The sequence below is a fragment of the Poromitra crassiceps genome (assembly GCF_964638095.1).
Source record: "Poromitra crassiceps genome assembly, chromosome: 3".
NCBI classification, from domain to species: Eukaryota; Metazoa; Chordata; class Actinopteri; order Beryciformes; family Melamphaidae; genus Poromitra; species Poromitra crassiceps.
In genome coordinates this window covers 78,997,421-79,016,739 of record NC_139625.1, presented here as the reverse complement: position 1 = coordinate 79,016,739, position 19,319 = coordinate 78,997,421, and the positions used below count along the sequence as shown (strand labels likewise).

Genomic DNA, 19,319 nt, shown 5'->3' with positions numbered 1-19,319 from the left:
TTCCGTGTTTACAACCCATACGCATCTTTCCTGAACCGATGACGCCATAGCCCCACCTCTCTCCGCCAGCAACAATTTAGGCTTACAGTGCACTAGCGTTCGTGCTACAGCAGCTCCTGAGCCTGTTAGGGCTCTTGCAGCAAACTATAATGCTCTATTACCACCGTCGGCAACAAGTGGACACGGAGAACAGCGTGTACAACATCCTCAGGGCTCCACAGCTGACTCTTCCCATCCACCCCTCCCCTCCCTTCATCGGATATTTCCCAGAAGGCGGCTAAGTTTTTACAATAACACAAACAAAATCAGGCTAAACGTGTTAGATAGAAATAATATTTATTTTTAATACAACATGCAATTCTGGAATATTTTAATATTGGACAAAATGAAATGAAATGAAATGTAAACCCTGAGTGTAATGGACATACTCGGGATGCTCTATATATATCCCTCGCAAATACAACGTGAATAGTGAAATGAGAGTTTTGACGACCACACGTTGTGGCAGCGTTACAGCGCCACTTACCGGCCTGGCATATATACTACAGCGACTTCAGTGGTATTCAGTGGTTTCATGTGGATACACACATTTCTTGAAACCATTCCGTGTTTATGGAAAACCTTTCTTAAACGAAAAAAAAAAAGATTGCTTCCGTCTCCGTGTGGACATGGCCTTAATTGACCGTATGACAACAACTCGTTAGCCTAATTGGCAACAGACCAGACCCTTCACCACCTTCTGATGTGGAGAGCCTGGCTTGGCATGGAGCCAGGAGCAGAGTTTATGAATAAGAAGAAGAATGGTGATTTTAACGCGCTTTCATTTTTATTATCTTTGTCTTTATTTGTCTTTTATTTATGTGTCAAGCACTTTGAATTAAAGTGCTTTTGAAGAAGAAAGGTATTTTTTGTTTGTAATGTGGCAGTGATGAAGACGACTGCATGTCAACAGGATTGTTGTGACATGGTCTGGTGAAAGCAGTAACAAGGCAACCATGGAATCGCACAAATCAAGATAAAAGGTACATTTTTGGAAGAAAAAATATATCTTTTTCACGTTTTGCCATATTGCGCAAGTTTAGATTCAAGATTCACTTTAAAAGCCACAGTAAGTAATCACATTACAAATGAGGAATGTGACTTAGTGCAAGCAGTGCAGCAGACACATCAATAGTAGAGCAATACAGAAGAATAATCTCAAACACTGAAGCAGTTCTCCACCTTCAAAGCTGCAGCTCACTGTTGGTTCATGGTTTGTCTTCCTGTTTGGTTTTCTGACAGAAAGTGAAAGCAGCTAGCGCTGTTTAATGCTAACAAAACACAATTCCAGATCCACATCAGCGCTATAATTGAATCCGCTGATGTTCAGCCCAAAAGTGATCCATCCTCCAGACTTCAGCCAAACCACTTTGTTACTTTCTGAGAAATGTCGCTGACAGAGAGAGAGAGGGAGGGAGGGAGGGAGAGAGAGAGAGAGGGAGAGAGAGAGAGAGAGAGGGAGAGAGAGCAGGGGGGAGTGGGACATGAAAACAACATCTCCATCTAACTAAATTGGTGGAGGTACAGATGTGACAATCTTTAATTGGCGCATGGCCAGCTGGTTGCCACTCAGGATCCTTTGCAGATTAAACACATAAAACAGAAACTTAACTTAATATTAAACTTAACATATCTGTAACATAAACCAAATAAACCTCTTTTTTTCTGATTTCCCCCCCATTTTCTCCCCAATTGTACTTGACCAATTTCCCCCTGCTGCCCTGGTCGCTGCGCCACCTTCTGCCGATATGGAGAGAGCCGCAGACTAGCACCATGCTTCCTCCGAGACATGCACAGTTGCCAGCCGCTTCTTTTCACCTGACAGCGGGGAGCTTCACCGGCAGGACGTAGCACGTGGGAGGATCACGCTATTCCCACCAGTTCCCTTCCGCCCCGAACAGGCGCCCCGACCGACCAGAGGAGGCACTAGTGCAGCGACCAGGACACATACAGTACTCTCAATCCAGCTTCCCACCCGCAGACACAGCCAATCGTGCCTGTATGGACGCCCGACCAAGCCGGAGGTAACACGGGGGCGCGAACCTGCGACCCTCGTGTTGGTAGGCAGGGAATCTACCGCTACATTACCTGGACTCAACCTCTTAATAAACAGTACAGATATCATTAGTTTCTCTAAAGCAGTGTCTCTTATGGGTTCAGAAAGTTCAGACCTTTGGTATAGCAGCTGGCCGGCAGCCCAAGTGAAGATCGCTGCCACTGATGTACCTCATGCGTTTTGCAATCATTTTTGTTCATCTTGATCGGCTGATGATCACAATTGGATATCAAACGCTGTGTGTGTGTTTCTGTGTCTGAGACCGGCGTTCTAGTCTTCCTACAGCAGGGGATTGAACCGGTAACCTCTTGCAAGGAGGCTAAAACCCACGAACTCTAGCATCTGTCGGTAGAACGTCGCTAGAGGTCTCAGACAGTTAGGCTATACATGTGTGTAAAGGACTGAGAAGAATGACAGGAATGTAAATCGGGCAGACGCTTGCATAAACCCAAGAAACTATAGGATGGACACACACGCGCGCATGCACACATAGACACACGCGCGCGTGCACACATAGACACACACACACGCACACACACGCAGATTAACCAACAGGTGTGTGTGTGTGGTTGTGCTGTGGTCACGTGTTCGCAGGCTGTGTGAAACCGGAGCGTCGGTGACATCATCGTTCCTGGACCAAGTACCCCTTGCCCCCCCCCCCCCCCCCCCCCCCCCCACACACACACACATGCCTCCCCTCCCAACCTGCACTCCCCCTCCCCTACCCCCCCTCCTCCCCACCCACAGCCTCTCCGCTCCGCTGCACACGTGCATGCTGGGAACCGCCACACGGCCAAAACCACTGACATGTTTTCTCCACTTTGGAGGGAATTAGATGAGTGAGTGTGTGGAAATGTGTCTATGTGCTCATGTGTCTGTGTTTATGTGTGTGCCTAAACTTGTGTGTGTGTTTATGTGCACGTGTGTCTGTACATGTGTGTATAAATGTGTGTGTGCATGCATGTACAATATGTGTGTGTTTGCGTACGTGCGTAGTGAGTATGTGTGAACGTTCGTGTGCGCGCAAGCGTGAGATTTTCTTTGTCTTGTGTACATTCATAGTAAGTGGAATGAAAAACTAGCAACAGAGTAACCAAATAAAACTCCCATACCCGTACATCTTTTTCTGACTGTAAAACTCAGCTCCTTTATGTTTACTACAACTCCACTGTTAGAAAGTCACTGTGAAAAACCACACTGCAAGACAATGTTAGGGCAAGGGAGGACTGGGGAGAGAGAAAGAGAGGGGGAGAGAGGATAGGAGAGCTGTAATTGATGAAAGGAGGAGGGAAAAGGGGGGGAGAGGGTAAAATGAGAAATTCCATGTTTGGGGTCCAGAGAGAGAGAGAGAGGCTGCAGTGCGCTGACAGAGAGGGAGTGTACAAGGAAAGTGAGGGAAGGGAGTTGTGTGTGTGTGTGTGTGTGTGTGTGTGTGTGTGTGCTTGGGGCTGACCGGTGATGTCACCTTGCAGGCCCCGCCCACCTGTGCTATAGATGCTGGCCGCGCGGCGCTCGCCGTCTCCACAGCGCACGCCACACGCCTGAGAGGAACCTCAGAGGAACACAGACAGCTGAGCAAGTCCTAAGACCTCACACCTTAGAGAAGTTGTCCAGCGCCTGATCGCTCCTCTTCCTCATCTTCATCCTCATCTTCGTCCTCATCTTTGTCCTCAACTTCATCATCCTTGTCCTCATCATCTTCATCATCCTCATCTCTGATTGGCTGACGCTCGCCCCTGGGTCATGGCAGCCCTCGCTCTCCTCCTCCGGCTCGCCCTCCTCTTCCTCGGGGGGACCATACTCCTCAGCCCCGCTCAGAGAATCAGAGGCAAGTCAGCTCCATCTTACTGTCATGCTGTTATCACAATCAGGTTACAATGCAAACATATTAGGTGGATACAATAAACATTAGTGAGAACACAAGTACTGCCAGTGAAGACATAATGTGCAATATATCTGTTTTTAAAGTTAAATGAAAAAGTTGTATACAGTTTGTGCAGGAATGTGCAAAAATATTGAGCAGAAAATGTAAAAACAAATAGTGACCAGAGAGAATGTGCAAAAGGTTCAAAATATTGAGCAGAGAATGTGTAAAAGTTGCAAAATATTGACCAGGGACAATGTGCAAAAGGTTCAAAATATCGACCAGAGAGAATGTGAAAAAGGTTCAAAATATCGACCAGAGAGAATGTGAAAAAGGTTCCAAATATTGACCAGAGAGAATGTGAAAAAGGTGCACAATATTGACCAGAGAGAATGTGTAAAAGGTGCACAATATTGACCAGAGAGAATGTGTAAAAGGTGCACAATATTGACCAGAGAAAATGTGCAAAAGGTTCAAAATATCGACCAGAGAGAATGTGCAAAAGTTGCACAATATTGACCAGAGAGAATGTGTAAAAGGTGCACAATATTGACCAGAGAAAATGTGCAAAAGGTTCAAAATATCGACCAGAGAGAATGTGCAAAAGTTGCACAATATTGACCAGAGAGAATGTGTAAAAGGTGCACAATATTGACCAGAGAAAATGTGCAAAAGGTTCAAAATATCGACCAGAGAGAATGTGCAAAAGTTGCACAATATTGACCAGAGAGAAAGTGTAAAATATTGAGCAAAGAATGTGTAAATTATTGACCAGAGACTGTACAAAATATTCACCATAAAATGTGTAAAAGGTGCAAAATATTGAGCAGAGAATGTGCAAAATATTTTGCAGATAATGTGAAAAATATTGTACAGAGAATGTGCAAAACATTGACCAGAAAAGGACCAACATATTGAGCAGAGAATGTGCACAATATTGAGCAGAGAATGTACACAATATTGAACAGATAATGTGCAAAACATTGACCAGAAAAGGACCAACATATTGAGCAGAGAATGTGCACAATATTGAGCAGAGAATGTACACAATATTGAGCAGAGAATGTGCAAAACATTGACCAGAAAAGGACCAACATATTGAGCAGAGAATGTGCACAATATTGAGCAGAGAATGTACACAATATTGAACAGATAATGTGCAAAATATTGAGCAGAGAATGTGCAAAGCTTCACAGTAAGAAGTCTATAGAAAACATGTACAGAGATCAAAGGATGGAGGATGATTTTTTTACTGAGCTGATATGAGCTGATTATCTTATTTCTCCCTGATTAGACAGACAGCTGATAATTGTATCTGGAACAGCGATGATGATGATGATGATCTGTTACAGAGATGATTGCGTTTGTAACCGAGATGATTTGATCTGTAACAGAGATTAAATGTGTAACAGGGATCATCATATCTGCAACAAAGTGTTAAACTAGACTGCAGTGCCGAGGCTGGAGATGCTGCAGGTTGTGATGAGTCGTGTGATTGGTGCAATCGTTTTGCATTCATTTGCTGAGTCTGCATCTTTTGCTCAACACTCCTAATGTTGTAGCTGCAGGAGAGAGAGAGAGAGAGAGAGAGAGAGAGAGAAGGTTAACATAACATTTTTGCATCAGAATACCAGTCACTTCTGAGTGAAGCGTGTGTGTGTGTGTGTGTGTGTGTGTGTGTGTGTGTGTGTGTGTGTGTGTGTGTGTGCGCATGCTTGCATGCTTGCGCGCGCGCGCGCGTGTGTGTGTGTGTGTGTGTGTGTGTGTTTTCGTTCGCTCCGGGCTGCAGCACAACTTCTAACCAGTCTGCAGATGCAACGCCTCCGACGACAGAGAGAGAGAGTGTCCAGCTGTGTAGTGGCTGTAATCTTTCCTCACAGGCTGGCTGAGCTACTGTCCCACTGACATGCCACTCTCTGCTCTGTCACAGCTGCTATCAGGGGCCCGTTGCTGTGTGTGTGTGTGTGTGTGTGTGTGTGTGTGTGCATGCATGTGTGTGTTTGTGTGCACAGAGAGAGCGAGAGAGAGTTTGTTCATGTGTTTGCATGTACAACTGTACGCATATGCGTGTATGTGTTTATGTGCATGCGTGCATAAAATGAGCATGTGTGCATAAAAGTGTGTGAGTGAGTGAGTGTGTGTGTGTGTGTGTGTGTGTGTGTGTGCGGGCGGGCGCACGCAGAGAGGGAGGGAGAGGGAGTTCATGTGTTTGCATGTGCAAACAGTACTTATGTGTATGTGTGTGTTTATGTGTTTGTGTGCATAAAAGTGTGCACCCACCCACGCATGTGTGTATGTATGTATGTGTGTGTGTGTGTGTGTGTGTGTGTGTGTGTGTGTGTCTGTGTGTGTGTGTGTCTGTGTGTGCGCGTGTGTGTGTGCGTGCATGCGTGAAGGTGTGTTTGTGCATGTGTCTGTATGCAAAAGTGTGTGAGTGTGTGTGTGTGTGTGTGTTTGTACAGTACAGTATGTGGGTGCGAGTGTGTATGTGTGTGTGCACGTTGGTGTGCACGTGCACTATAAGCAGCTGTGTATAATGTGAGTCTCTCTAGTAAAGCGTAACAGTTTGGGGTTTTCCTCCCTGTGAGAAACATGCAGTAAAGTCTGGAACGCTCTCCGATGTGTGTCTGTGTGTGCGTGTGTCCATGCGTCTGTGTGTGTGTGTGTGTCTGTGCATCTGTGTGTGTGTGTGCGTGTGTCCATGCATGTGTGTGCGTGTATGTCTGCGCGCGCATGGTTGTGTGTGTGTGTTTCCAGTGGTTTCCCCTGATAATAAAGCAGTGTTTCTAGTAAAAAGCAGTATAGAGCTCATTAGGGTGAGATGAAAGAGAGACGTGTGAGGCTGTTGTGTTCAAGTTCCCTCAAACTGACTTTTACTGCTGTCTGACACCCATAATGACTGTGTGTGTGTGTGTGTGTGTGTGTGTGTGTGTGTGTGTGTGTGTGTGTGTGTGAGTGTGCGTGCGTGCATGCGTGCGTGCGTGTGTGTGTGAGAGAGAGAGAGAGAGACTGTATAACAGTCAGAGTGTTTACAGCTATATAATATCCAGAGTCCCCCCTCCCCCCTTTTGTGATCATTTTTGGTCGTTTCGTGCCTTACAACACCTTAGTTGAGGGTTCATTAATTAAAGGTTAGTTACTGTGTATTAGTTAATACTTAATAAGCATGAAGTAACGTGCAAGGCTAGTGCAGAGCTGGAAAAGTTTGTGAGCCATGAATGAGAATGGGAATGTTTCACACGCACGCACGCACGCACACACACACACACACACACACACACACACGCATGCACGCACACACACACACACACACACACACACACACACGCGCACACACACACACACACACCACCCATGGTGCTATTGGCAAAGGTGTCTGCAGGCCAGGGCAGGCGGAGCTGGAATCACCCTCTGTAGCGCTGTAATGGTGTGCACGTGGTGTGCACGTGGTGTGCACGTGGTGTGCACGTGTGTCCGTGTGGGACCGATCATGTGCTGCTGTGTGTCCCCCTTTAAAGAGCGCTTTCTGTCCCCGATGCACGCTAACTGTTAAGACAAGGCTTTGAGCTGCTGGCCTGTAAAGCTGCCTGGTAGAAGCATGGCGAGGCGGGGACATGGCTTTATGTTCCGTCCACGTGGGCTCGTACCCCCGGCTGTCTGGGGCTTTAAGACACATCGGAGGCTGCGTTTGGGTCCAGAGTGAGTTCATCACTCACCTGAGGACTGAGCATACTCAGTCACAAGAAAGTGAACAGGAAAGTTGGCTGTGGCAGAACAAACTCAGCCGTGCTCGTATGAGATGTACAGTAGGATCTGACTTTACTGCGTCCTGAGTCTGTAAAGAACGGGAAACAAGGGACGCCAGACTGTGATGTCACTTTGTCCTGATCTGCACTAACTGCTACAAAGTACCACAAACTACCACAAAGAGCCTCATACTGTATATGACAAAGTGACAACGCTTGTGCTTCTTTTGTGGTACACTTTACGGTTCTTTGTGATACTGTTTTGGTTCTTCGTGGTAGTTTGTGGTACTCCGTTTTGTTGTGGTAGTTTGTGGTGCTGTTTTGTTGTTGTTATTGCTTGTGGTAGTTTGTGGTACTGTTTTTTTGGTTGTTTGTTATTGCTTGTGGTAGTTTGTGGTGCTGTTTTTTGGTTGTTTGTTATTGCTTGTGGTAGTTTGTGGTACTGTTATTTGGTTATTTGTTATTGCTTGTGGTAGTTTGTGGTACTGTTATTTGGTTATTTGTTATTGCTTGTGGTAGTTTGTGGTACGGTCTTTTGGTTATTTGTTATTGCTTGTGGTAGTTTGTGGTATTTGTTATTGCTTGTGGTAGTTTGTGGTACGGTCTTTTGGTTATTTGTTATTGCTTGTGGTAGTTTGTGGTATTTGTTATTGCTTGTGGTAGTTTGTGGTACGGTCTTTTGGTTATTTGTTATTGCTTGTGGTAGTTTGTGGTAGTTTTTGTTTTTTTGGCCAACAGAACTGATTAACTTTCCACGCCCACTGGCCAAAAGGGGGCATGGCAATGGACGTGTTCAATCACAAAAAGTCGCCTAACTTTCAAACAGATTCACATAACACCATGAAACTTTGTAGAACGGTTGCTGGAGGTATGTAGGCTACTCTACCGAGTACCCTCTAGTTTGTTATTGTTTGTGGTACTCTTTTGGTTGTTTGTTGTTTGTGGTACTCTTTTGGTACTCTTTTGGTTGTTTGTTATTGTTTGTGGTAGTTTGTGATTCACTTTATGGTTCTCTATGGTACTTTTGAGGTTACTTGTGGTATTTTATGCTTCTTTGTGGTACTGTTTTGGTTATTGAGTTTGTTGTAGCTTGTTGTGGTTTGTGGTTGTTTGTGCTATGATTTTGGTAACTGGTGGGTAATGTATGGCTTTTTGTGGTACTCTACCTTTTGGGTTGTGGTACTCCCCCCTTCTTCTTCTTCTTCTTTCCTTTGTGGTAGCTTGCTGTACTTTGTGTTTTTTGTTGTGTGTTTTTTTTCTTTTTTTCTTTCTGGTACTTTGTGATACTTTGCACCAAACCGCAGAATGTACTGTAGCTCTGCTGTTAGAGTAGAAACATGTGATTTTAAGGACATTTCTATCCAGTGTATGAGGACAAAATTAGAGTCATTACATTCATTTGAGAGTGTTTTGACATTGAGCAGATTTCTGGGCCAACAAGTGAATAAAATGAGACAGGGGGAGGGGGAAAATGCCTCCTGTGCATCGTCTGACAAAAACTCCAGAACAACAGACGCAGCTGTGTGCCTGAAACACTGACGCCAGACGTTAGCCAGGCCGCTGGAAGAAAATCCCATCGTTATCGAGCCGCTCCGGGGGGAAACGCTGTTCCTCTGCAGGCGACGGGAACCAGAGATGGAGACTTGGACTTGAGGCTTGGACTTGAGTCGCACTTACTGTAAGTCACACACACAGTGATTTGTGACTTGCCCTCATTGAGACTTGAGTCGGACTTGAGATTTGGGAGTCGTGAACAATATTTATTTTTTAACCTTTTGTGTGCATAACAAGGACATGCCTACTACTAATAATGTCAAAATAATCAATGTTAATACTGTATGCTAACATATAAAGGAGTGAGGATAACAGTATGCTTTGAAGTTCTTAGTTTTAGCTATACAGTGTTCTAAGCAGACCGGATGGCATGCAGCAGATGATAGAACGCTCATCCATAAGAGACTCGAGACTTGACTTGGACTTGTGAACAAAGACTTGAGACTTGACTTGGACTTGCCCAAAATGACTTGTGACTATCTCTGACGGGAACCAGACCCACGCTGCTGACGGGCTTCAAACTTCAAGCTTTAAACCGCCACTCAATCTGCTGCAACCTGGAAGACTTTCAGGCAACGCTGCCAAGATAGCATGATTACACATGTCCACCATGTCAGCCCAGAGACAGTGCCGGCTTTCCCCCAGCGTCTGAGAGGCCGCGGGCGTCTGAGAGGCCGCAGCGTGCCAGCAGCACAATCTGCTAAACAAACATCCCAGAGGAAACCTGGAGAGGCCGAGGACAGATGTGCTCCGCAGCCAACACACAATGGCTCTCTTGGAGGTTAACCTGTCAACCCCCCCGAGAACATGGACCAACCCGCTCGCTCCTCCGTGTCGTATAGAGTGTATCCAGCAGAGATATGGGAAGTAACTGAGTATCAGACTCAGAATCAGCTTTATTGGCCAAGTATGAACACATACAAGGAATTTGACTCTGGTTTGCGTTGCCCTCAAAGTACTCTCCCACAGAAAATATTTAAAACAAACAAGGCACGGGTACATACAGTAAACATTTGCAAAAAAGAAAAAAATGTGAAAAAAGCAGTAACTACTAGTGTTGTGTAAAGTGTCCATTTTAATATGTATGAAATAATGTACATGTACAGTATATGTATATAATGTACAACTACTTTGTTACTGTACTTAAGTAAGATTTTCAGGTACTATCTGTGCTTTACTTTTACTCCCTAGATTTTAACACAATACTATCTGTACTTTATATTCCTTACATTTTCAAAATAGGCTTGTTACCTGAGTTTTAATGCACAACAGTTTGTCTGTCTCTCTCGCCTCACGCTCTCCCAGCTTTCACACATTACCTGTACTGTATGTGCACCTTTTCTGTGGAAAACCCATATCACACAAATGATTAATCAAAGCATAGTCTTTATAATAGAATCTTAAAACATGTTTAAATGGGATATTTTAATTTGAATATGACGTTTCAGTTAGCTTTGCACAGAAACAGCCGGTAGAAATACTTTTTTAATTTGATATTTTATTACATTTCAGAGCCTGTATGTTTTTCTTTACGTTTACTTGAGTAAACAAGTTGAATTAGTACTTCTACTTTTACCAGTCTTTTTTTTTTACAGAAGTAACTGTACAGTAAAGAACGTGTACTTTTCCCATCTCTGCTATCCAGGCACATGCTGTTCCTCGCAGCTCTGTTGACTTATTGAGATCCTTATTGGCTTGGAGCGATGGCTTTAACGCCTAATTGCATTTAATTGCTTCACCATGCGTCGCCGTCTGCAGAGAAGCTGCAGTCACGGTTCAGCATTATAGAATATGAACAATGACAAAAGTAGTAGTCTTGATACAGCGACGTGTCCCTCAAAGCAGTGGTTCTCAACCTGGGGTCCTTGGGGAGGTTTGAGGGGAGGGGATCCGCTAACCTGGTAAACCAGCCGGCCACGTGAACTCACATTTAATTTCGTTCTGCGAGACCGTCTGGCCTTAAGCTTTCTCCCAGTGTATCGCAGTGGGCGGAGGTTGCGCGGGTGTAGGCCTACTTGCTCCTTCAGCCAATCAGCGTTGGATCCAGTCCAACCCAAATCCACTCGGGAGAATGGCAAAAACATATTTTCCGTTGCAGCGATACTTCTGTACTTGTTTAATTGTTGTTATTGAGTCTATTTCTGCAATAACTGCACTTTATGGCTGTTTAAACTAGACGAACATTGACATTACTCCTCGAGACGGACAGGCAGGGAGGCGGCCATTATTGTTTTGTTAGTGCAGTGCTAGTGGCATTCCTGATTGGCAAACTTGCGCTGTCAATCACAGGGCACTGAGCGCAGTTGCTGATTGGCTCTTCTACTTTGCAGCTTCTGCTTAACGCCCTCCCAGGGCTTGAGGCCAGACGGTCTTACAGAACGAAATGAGTGAGTTCACGTGACCGGCTGGTTTACCAGGCAAGGGATCCGCAGCAAACTGATCAATTATGTTATGCTGCATTCACATGTTCCTCAGAAGCTCCTACTTACCAGTTGTGAAGCCATAATTATGGCATAACACCATTCAAGTGTTCTTGGTCGGAAAGAGCAACAAACATGGACACCAGAAGGAGGTTGTTTTCTCATGGCTGGTGTTTTCTTACCAAAAGCAAGTAGGGCTAGCTACATAAGCCATAATGGGCAAGCTACAGTACTATGAACAGAATAACGAAATATACAATATAAATATACTTTTGCAGTCAATTAGTGACACATACTCCATCACTTCCACTATTGTTGTAGTCCCGAAACCTCACGCTACGTCACAACTTTGAAACTCGGATTTCCCAATTTCCCACTTGTAAATACAACATTGGAGGGCTGTTTATGTGCTCGCAACAGGTAAATACGATATATCCGAGGAACACATGAAGGCAGCATTAAACTTATACACCCTTATTTAATTAGCAAGAACTGAACAAAGAGAATGTAGAAGAATGAATGTTGTGATAGTTGACTTATTTTGGCCACTAATTAGCCATTTTGTCCATTTAGTCCGCCCTAACCTAATTTAAAAAATCCGGCTCCGCAGGGGTGCTCTTTACAGTTCCTGAAAGATTCAACCCGATCGCACATGAAATGGCATAGCTGTGGCCGAACACAATTTCTGCGCACGCACGCACGCACGCACGCACACACACACGCACGCACACACACACACACACACACACACACACACACACACACACACACACACATTCACAGACACTTGCAATTGCATTCTTATTATACTGTAGGATTCATTCTCTGTGTAGCTGTATGTTTTGGTGGCGGGGTTAACTTTCCTCTTTTTTCAGTAGAATGAACTGTCTGTTTTGGGGCGTAAAAGTAATGTCTCTGCTAATGTCTATCCTCCTTAATGCCATGGTTTTGTGTGACGGCAGGTCAAACGGTTCCTTCGAGTCTTGGAAAAATGAAGGGTTTATAGTTCCTGAAAAAGCCCAGAGGGACTGAAGACATTCTGTACTTATTAAAGACGGGCTTAACGTGCCTGAAGCCAGCCGAGGAGAGTTCATTAACATCGTCCACACGAACACAGGAAATGGTCATAAAAACAAAGATATGGAGAGCTTGTTCCTAAATGAGATTTACAGCATTTGGAAAAACAAGATGGCCACTCAGCACAGCAGCTACTGCTGCTGTTTTATATCCGCGTCAATATTTGGTCAAATAGAGAAATAGACTTGTTGTATTCAAACATAAATTTTTGCAACTTCAACCTGGTAATAATTTGGTTATCATCCTTTACATTTATTTTTGTATTTATTTAGCCATGAAATGCCCGAATTTACAGAAAATTGCAGAAAATCTGAGGAAACAAGTGAAAACTAAACTAGAAAGATCCCCGGAATAAGGCAAAAACGTCTTGTGCTGTATATGAAGCATATAGGAATATGAAGATGTCCGGCACTGCAACTTTGGCCATGTAGTTGGATCTTAGACCCATCCTGACAGTAAGTACGGGTCAGGAAACCTCACCCCATTGAAAGAGTTATGGAGAAGGTGTCCGGATCTTCCATATCTCTATGACAGCTGAACCGCTAGCTGTCACTTTCTGCAACCAGTTTGACTCCGCCCAGTCGCCCACAAAATACGTAATCACTGTTTTCAAACTTACAAGACGTCTATAGCTGATTTCACCTTTCATAACAACAGTACAGGGGGGTCTATAACTCACCGATTTAGAGTAGGCTAAAATAGATGACAAAAAAAGACAATGTATTTGGTGTGATTGACAGGTCGCCTGTCCAGTGATCGCCCGCCCAGCCAGGCGGCTCTGTGGGAAACCCCTGGTCTCACACAAGCTGCGCAAGAACCAGGATGGCAGCGGCCAAAACCAAAATGGGAGTCCCCAAACCAATGCGTGTCACACCAGTCATCTCTTCTTACAGTCTATACAGTATGTGAATGGGTGACGTCACACCGGTCATCTCTTTTCACAGTCTGTGACCTCACACCGGTCATGTGACATCACATGGTCATCTCTTTTCACAGTCTATATGTGACATCACATGGTCATCTCTTTTCACAGTCTATATGTGACATCACATGGTCATCTATTTTCACAGTCTATATGTGACGTCACATGGTCATCTCTTTTCACAGTCTATATGTGACATCACATGGTCATCTCTTTTCACAGTCTGTGACATCAGATGGTCATCTCTTTTCACAGTCTATATGTGACATCACATGGTCATCTCTTTTCACAGTCTATATGTGACATCACATGGTCATCTCTTTTCACAGTCTATATGTGACGTCACATGGTCATCTCTTTTCACAGTCTATATGTGACATCACACCTGTCATCTCTTTTCAGAGTCTATATGTGACATCACATGGTCATCTATTTTCACAGTCTATATGTGACATCACATGGTCATCTATTTTCACAGTCTATATGTGACGTCACATGGTCATCTCTTTTCACAGTCTATATGTGACATCACATCGTCATCTCTTTTCACAGTCTATATGTGACATCACATGGTCATCTCTTTTCACAGTCTATATGTGACATCACATGGTCATCTCTTTTCACAGTCTATATGTGACATCACATGGTCATCTCTTTTCACAGTCTATATGTGACATCACATGGTCATCTCTTTTCACAGTCTATATGTGACATCACATGGTCATCTCTTTTCACAGTCTATATGTGACATCACATGGTCATCTCTTTTCACAGTCTATATGTGACGTCACATGGTCATCTCTTTTCACAGTCTATATGTGACATCACATGGTCATCTCTTTTCACAATCTATATGTGACGTCACATGGTCATCTCTTTTCACAATCTATATGTGACATCACATGGTCATCTCTTTTCACAGTCTATATGTGACATCACATGGTCATCTCTTTTCACAGTCTATATGTGACATCACATGGTCATCTCTTTTCACAGTCTAAATGTGACGTCACATGGTCATCTCTTTTCACAGTCTAAATGTGACGTCACATGGTCATCTCTTTTCACAGTCTATATGTGACGTCACATGGTCATCTCTTTTCACAATCTATATGTGACGTCACATGGTCATCTCTTTTCACAGTCTATATGTGACATCACATGGTCATCTCTTTTCACAGTCTATATGTGACGTCACATGGTCATCTCTTTTCACAGTCTATATGTGACATCACATGGTCATCTCTTTTCACAGTCTATATGTGACATCACATGGTCATCTCTTTTCACAGTCTATATGTGACATCACATGGTCATCTCTTTTCACAGTCTATATGTGACATCACATGGTCATCTCTTTTCACAGTCTATATGTGACATCACATGGTCATCTCTTTTCACAGTCTATATGTGACATCACATGGTCATCTCTTTTCACAGTCTATATGTGACATCACATGGTCATCTCTTTTCACAGTCTATATGTGACATCACATGGTCATCTCTTTTCACAGTCTATATGTGACATCACATGGTCATCTCTTTTCACAGTCTATATGTGACATCACATGGTCATCTCTTTTCACAGTCTATATGTGACATCACATGGTCATCTCTTTTCACAGTCTATATGTGACATCACATGGTCATCTCTTTTCACAGTCTATATGTGACATCACATGGTCATCTCTTTTCACAGTCTATATGTGACGTCACATGGTCATCTCTTTTCACAGTCTATATGTGACATCACATGGTCATCTCTTTTCACAGTCTATATGTGACGTCACACCGGTGACAGGATCTGTTCTTCCAAGGAGTCCTGATCAACACGGCAGCAGAAACAGTTTCACATAAAAACTTTCATGCAAAAAACTGTTTCACATGGTAGAAGTTCACATACAGTCCATAAAGGAAGACAAGCATACCATGGCTATTACGTAACACAGTCCAGCTCAAGTCAAGCTTATATAAAACAGTAACATTTTTCCTTCAGGGCATTTTGTAAAAGACCTTTAAAGGTATTTAAACAAGGGAGTGCTTCTAAGGTAATGGTATTTTGCAGCTCGTTCCATGCCCACGGTGAGAAAAGGAGAAGGTGGTGAGCGCACCCTGGGGATTTACATTCTATCATTAGCCACTAATCCTTTTGACATGTTAGTCATTTTGTATGCCATGAGTCTTTCCAACAAGGCCAGCAGAAGAAGAACCTCCATCACACCACAAGCAGCCCATAGCATGAGGTCAAAGGTCACAGACAATATGGAAGAAATCATCGTTTTCAAGAACTACTGTAAGCAAAACAGGCTTCTCTTCTTATTGGACAACCCACCCCGTCATCAGAATAAAATGCTGGCATGTTATGTTTCTGTAAAGCACAGATACAGTTTGTGAACCAAAAAATATGTTGCATATCAACATTTCGACAAGTCCTCCAACCACGGGAATGTTTCCAACGTTAATTTGAGAACGTTACACAAATAAAATGGTTAGGCAACTAAAACAACATGTTAAAGGAGCACTCCGCCCATTTTCAACCAGCTTTGTATCATTAGAACATCAGTAGTATATCAGAAAACTGTAAACTGTTTTGAAGTCTGTCATTTAATTTGACAGTTATTGAGTGTTAAAGTGTGGACCAGTGACATCACTGGTCCACACTAACTCAAATGAATAACTCATTAACTCAAATCAACTCTCAATAACTGTCAAACTAGATGAATGACTTCAAAACCGTCATCTATTTTGACAGTTATTGAGAGTTGATTTGAGTTAATGAGTTATTAATTTGAGTTAGTGTGGACCAGTGATGTCACTGGTCCACACTTTAACACTCAATAACTGTCAAATTAAATGACAGACTTCAAAACAGTTTACAGTTTTCTGATATACTACTGATGTTCTAATGATACAAAGCTGGTTGAAAATGGGCGGAGTGTTCCTTTAAGGTTAAGGTTAGGGTTATGGTTAAATCAACTATAAATGTAACTTATGGTTGAAAGACTTTGGAAATGCTGGAATCGAACTGCGGTCTCCGGTGTCGAAGGCCCTCCACCACCACGACACCTTTACTTTCCACCGTGCTATTTCAATAGCAGACTGTAGTTATTCACCCGACCACAAGAGGTTTCGGCTATAACATTACACATATCTAGAAATGTTGATCTGCAACATATTTTTGGGTCAGAAATGTTGAGATTCAATGTATTGTTTTGAGGTTTTGAGGAGTCCTGTGATCCTTCGACTGGATTTAAAATCAACCATCAAAATCACTAAATTTGGAAATAGGAGGACAACAGCAAAATATGATATGACCCTAGAACGATCCTGTGTGATAAAGAAGGAGTCGGGGAGGGAAGTTAATTGGGTTTGTTTGTCTCCAAGCAGACTAAACTCAGATTTGGCCTGAGGGCTTTCCTCTCGGCTCAAACAATAGCCCAACATCCGCAGAGCTTTGTGTACGCTTTGCTGTGGAAATGACTTGTGTAACATCGCTGATTCAGCAAAACGAGCTGCCCAAAGTTCCTTCCAGACCCACTGTTTCCTGACAGTTTCCACATCAAACTGCTCTCCAGCTGTTTCTCCCACACGTTCCCCGTGATTAAAGAGCCCCTGCATAATGAAGCCATCAGCGAGCAGGGGTTCAGCCCGGCTGTCGGACTCATTAGGCCGTTGGTCCGATCCCGGCCTAGACGCTGTGGTTTTGGCACCGGACGAGGGATTTGTGCCTGGATTGGCTGATGATTGATGTGTGTGATGACACAGATCTGTCCTCTAAACCTTCATGTGGCTCTTTAAGCTCGTTCCTTCACGAGCTTTTAACAGCCCGTGTAACCAGACCCAATCAGGCACGTTCCTGAAGGAAACCTCCGGAACAGAGGGAAGCTTCTCCGGGCTTAAAGAGCTCAGTCCAGCATCAAAACGAGTTCCAGGGCCACAGAGGATGGTCCTGAAGAAAGCCTCCCAGAGAACATGTTCCTCTGCCCTTTAAAGGCACCATTCACCCCAGCACTGTATGACACACCCCAAGCTGCCTGCTAGCCGAGTCATTCTGAGGGAACCAACTCATGGAAGGATGAACCCTAGGAGGCCGTTTAAGACCATGATGGTCAAAGTCTTCTGACACCTGACGATGGCTGAGTCCAAAAAAATCTCATGAAAATCTGAGCCAATCGCCATTGCATACTTCCACATTGCAAACCTTACGAGATGGAGGTCACACGCTGTCGCACACACAACCCTTGCACGGTCACATTGGCCTTGTGAGGTTTGGTATTGCGAAAGTGCATGTAATCGGCAATCGACTTTCATGATTTATTTTTAACAGATCTGCATGATTCACGTGGGTCACAATTCCTGATTAATCTGGAAAAATCACATCCCTGAGGATTATTATCTTCCCTCTCTCTTCACGTGTCTCTGAGCCAAAGACAATCTCCTCGTGCCAACTCTCTGACATTTTGACTTCCTGCTCAAACAAGAAGAGATGTTAGAACAAGTTCCTCTGAAGGGATCAGATACTGAGACTCTTATTTAACCAGACAGACCCGCTGGTTCTGAGAAAAAAACACTTTGACACACTCCAGGTCGATGTACCGTGTGTCCTCAGAGAGTGGTTGTATCGGATTAGCTTCAGCGCTAACAGGGAGAGTAAAGTGTTTCTCTTGCAATTACCTGCAATCTACTCTAATGAGCCCAGAACATCTTAATTGCACTTCTAAGTGGTCATGAAACGCTCAATTAGTATGGGGCTGCTGGGAGGAATGAGACTGAAAAAGAAAGAACGAAAAAAGAAATGTGGTAGATTGTGAGAATTATTTCCAGATTGCCATAAAGTTTTCTTTTATTTTGTCTTTGTTGCGAAGCGCTTGTTCATTCTGCACACCCGTCAATCAAACAGTGTGGGCGGAGCTTGGATTCTGCTCAGCCGTGGTGACTATCACTGTTTTTGGTCAGGACCCCTTGGTGTCACTTTTAAACGCACTGGGTACCTATTTTCCATCATGCTTCGACACCACAGGACCGTAGCAGGCAACTAAAACAACTTTGTGAGGGTTTGGGTTAGGCTTAAATAAGAAACACGTTAAATGTGACTTACGATTGCAATGTACTCTGAAAACACTGTCAATCGAACTCTGCTCTCCGACATCCAAGGTAAATGTATACATACGCCTTCCACCACTTTTAATTTTATCGTCACACTGTGGCGTCGATTTCAGTGGTGGGAGTTCTATAGAAGTCTACTGGACTAACCTGCACGTTGTGAGTTATCACTGAGTATGACTTTCCATTCCTTTTGAGTAGACCCCCTCTGACCGTCTCTCTCTCTGACCGTCTCTCTGACCGTCACTCTCTCTGACCTGTCACTCTCTCTGACCTGTCTCTCTCTCTGACCTGTCACTCTCTCTGACCTGTCTCTCTCTCTGACCGTCTCTCTGACCGTCACTCTCTGACCTGTCTCTCTCTCTGACCTGTCTCTCTCTCTGACCTGTCTCTCTCTCTCTGACCTGTCACTCTCTCTGACCTGTCTCTCTCTCTGACCTGTCACTCTCTCTGACCTGTCTCTCTCTCTGACCTGTCTCTCTCTCTGACCTGTCTCTCTCTCTGACCTGTCACTCTCTCTGACCTGTCTCTCTCTCTG

General features: G+C 44.0%; 1 protein-coding gene across 8 annotated transcripts in view; it reads left to right on the top strand.

Moving 5' to 3' along the window:
• Positions 1-996: 996 nt before the first annotated feature.
• Positions 997-19,319, top strand: part of abi3bpb (ABI family, member 3 (NESH) binding protein b) — an 89,772-nt gene continuing 71,449 nt past the window's right edge. For 3 of the 8 annotated variants that reach the window (XM_083633973.1, XM_083633975.1, XM_083633974.1), the window contains exon 1: positions 3,538-3,923. In XM_083633973.1, coding sequence (XP_083490099.1) covers positions 3,839-3,923 — 85 coding nt within the window. In that variant the 5' untranslated portion in view covers positions 3,538-3,838. Of the gene's footprint in view, positions 1,023-3,537; positions 3,924-19,319 lie in introns of those variants that run through there. The other 5 variants (XM_083633977.1, XM_083633976.1, XM_083633972.1 and 2 more) reach the window with 4 other exon arrangements.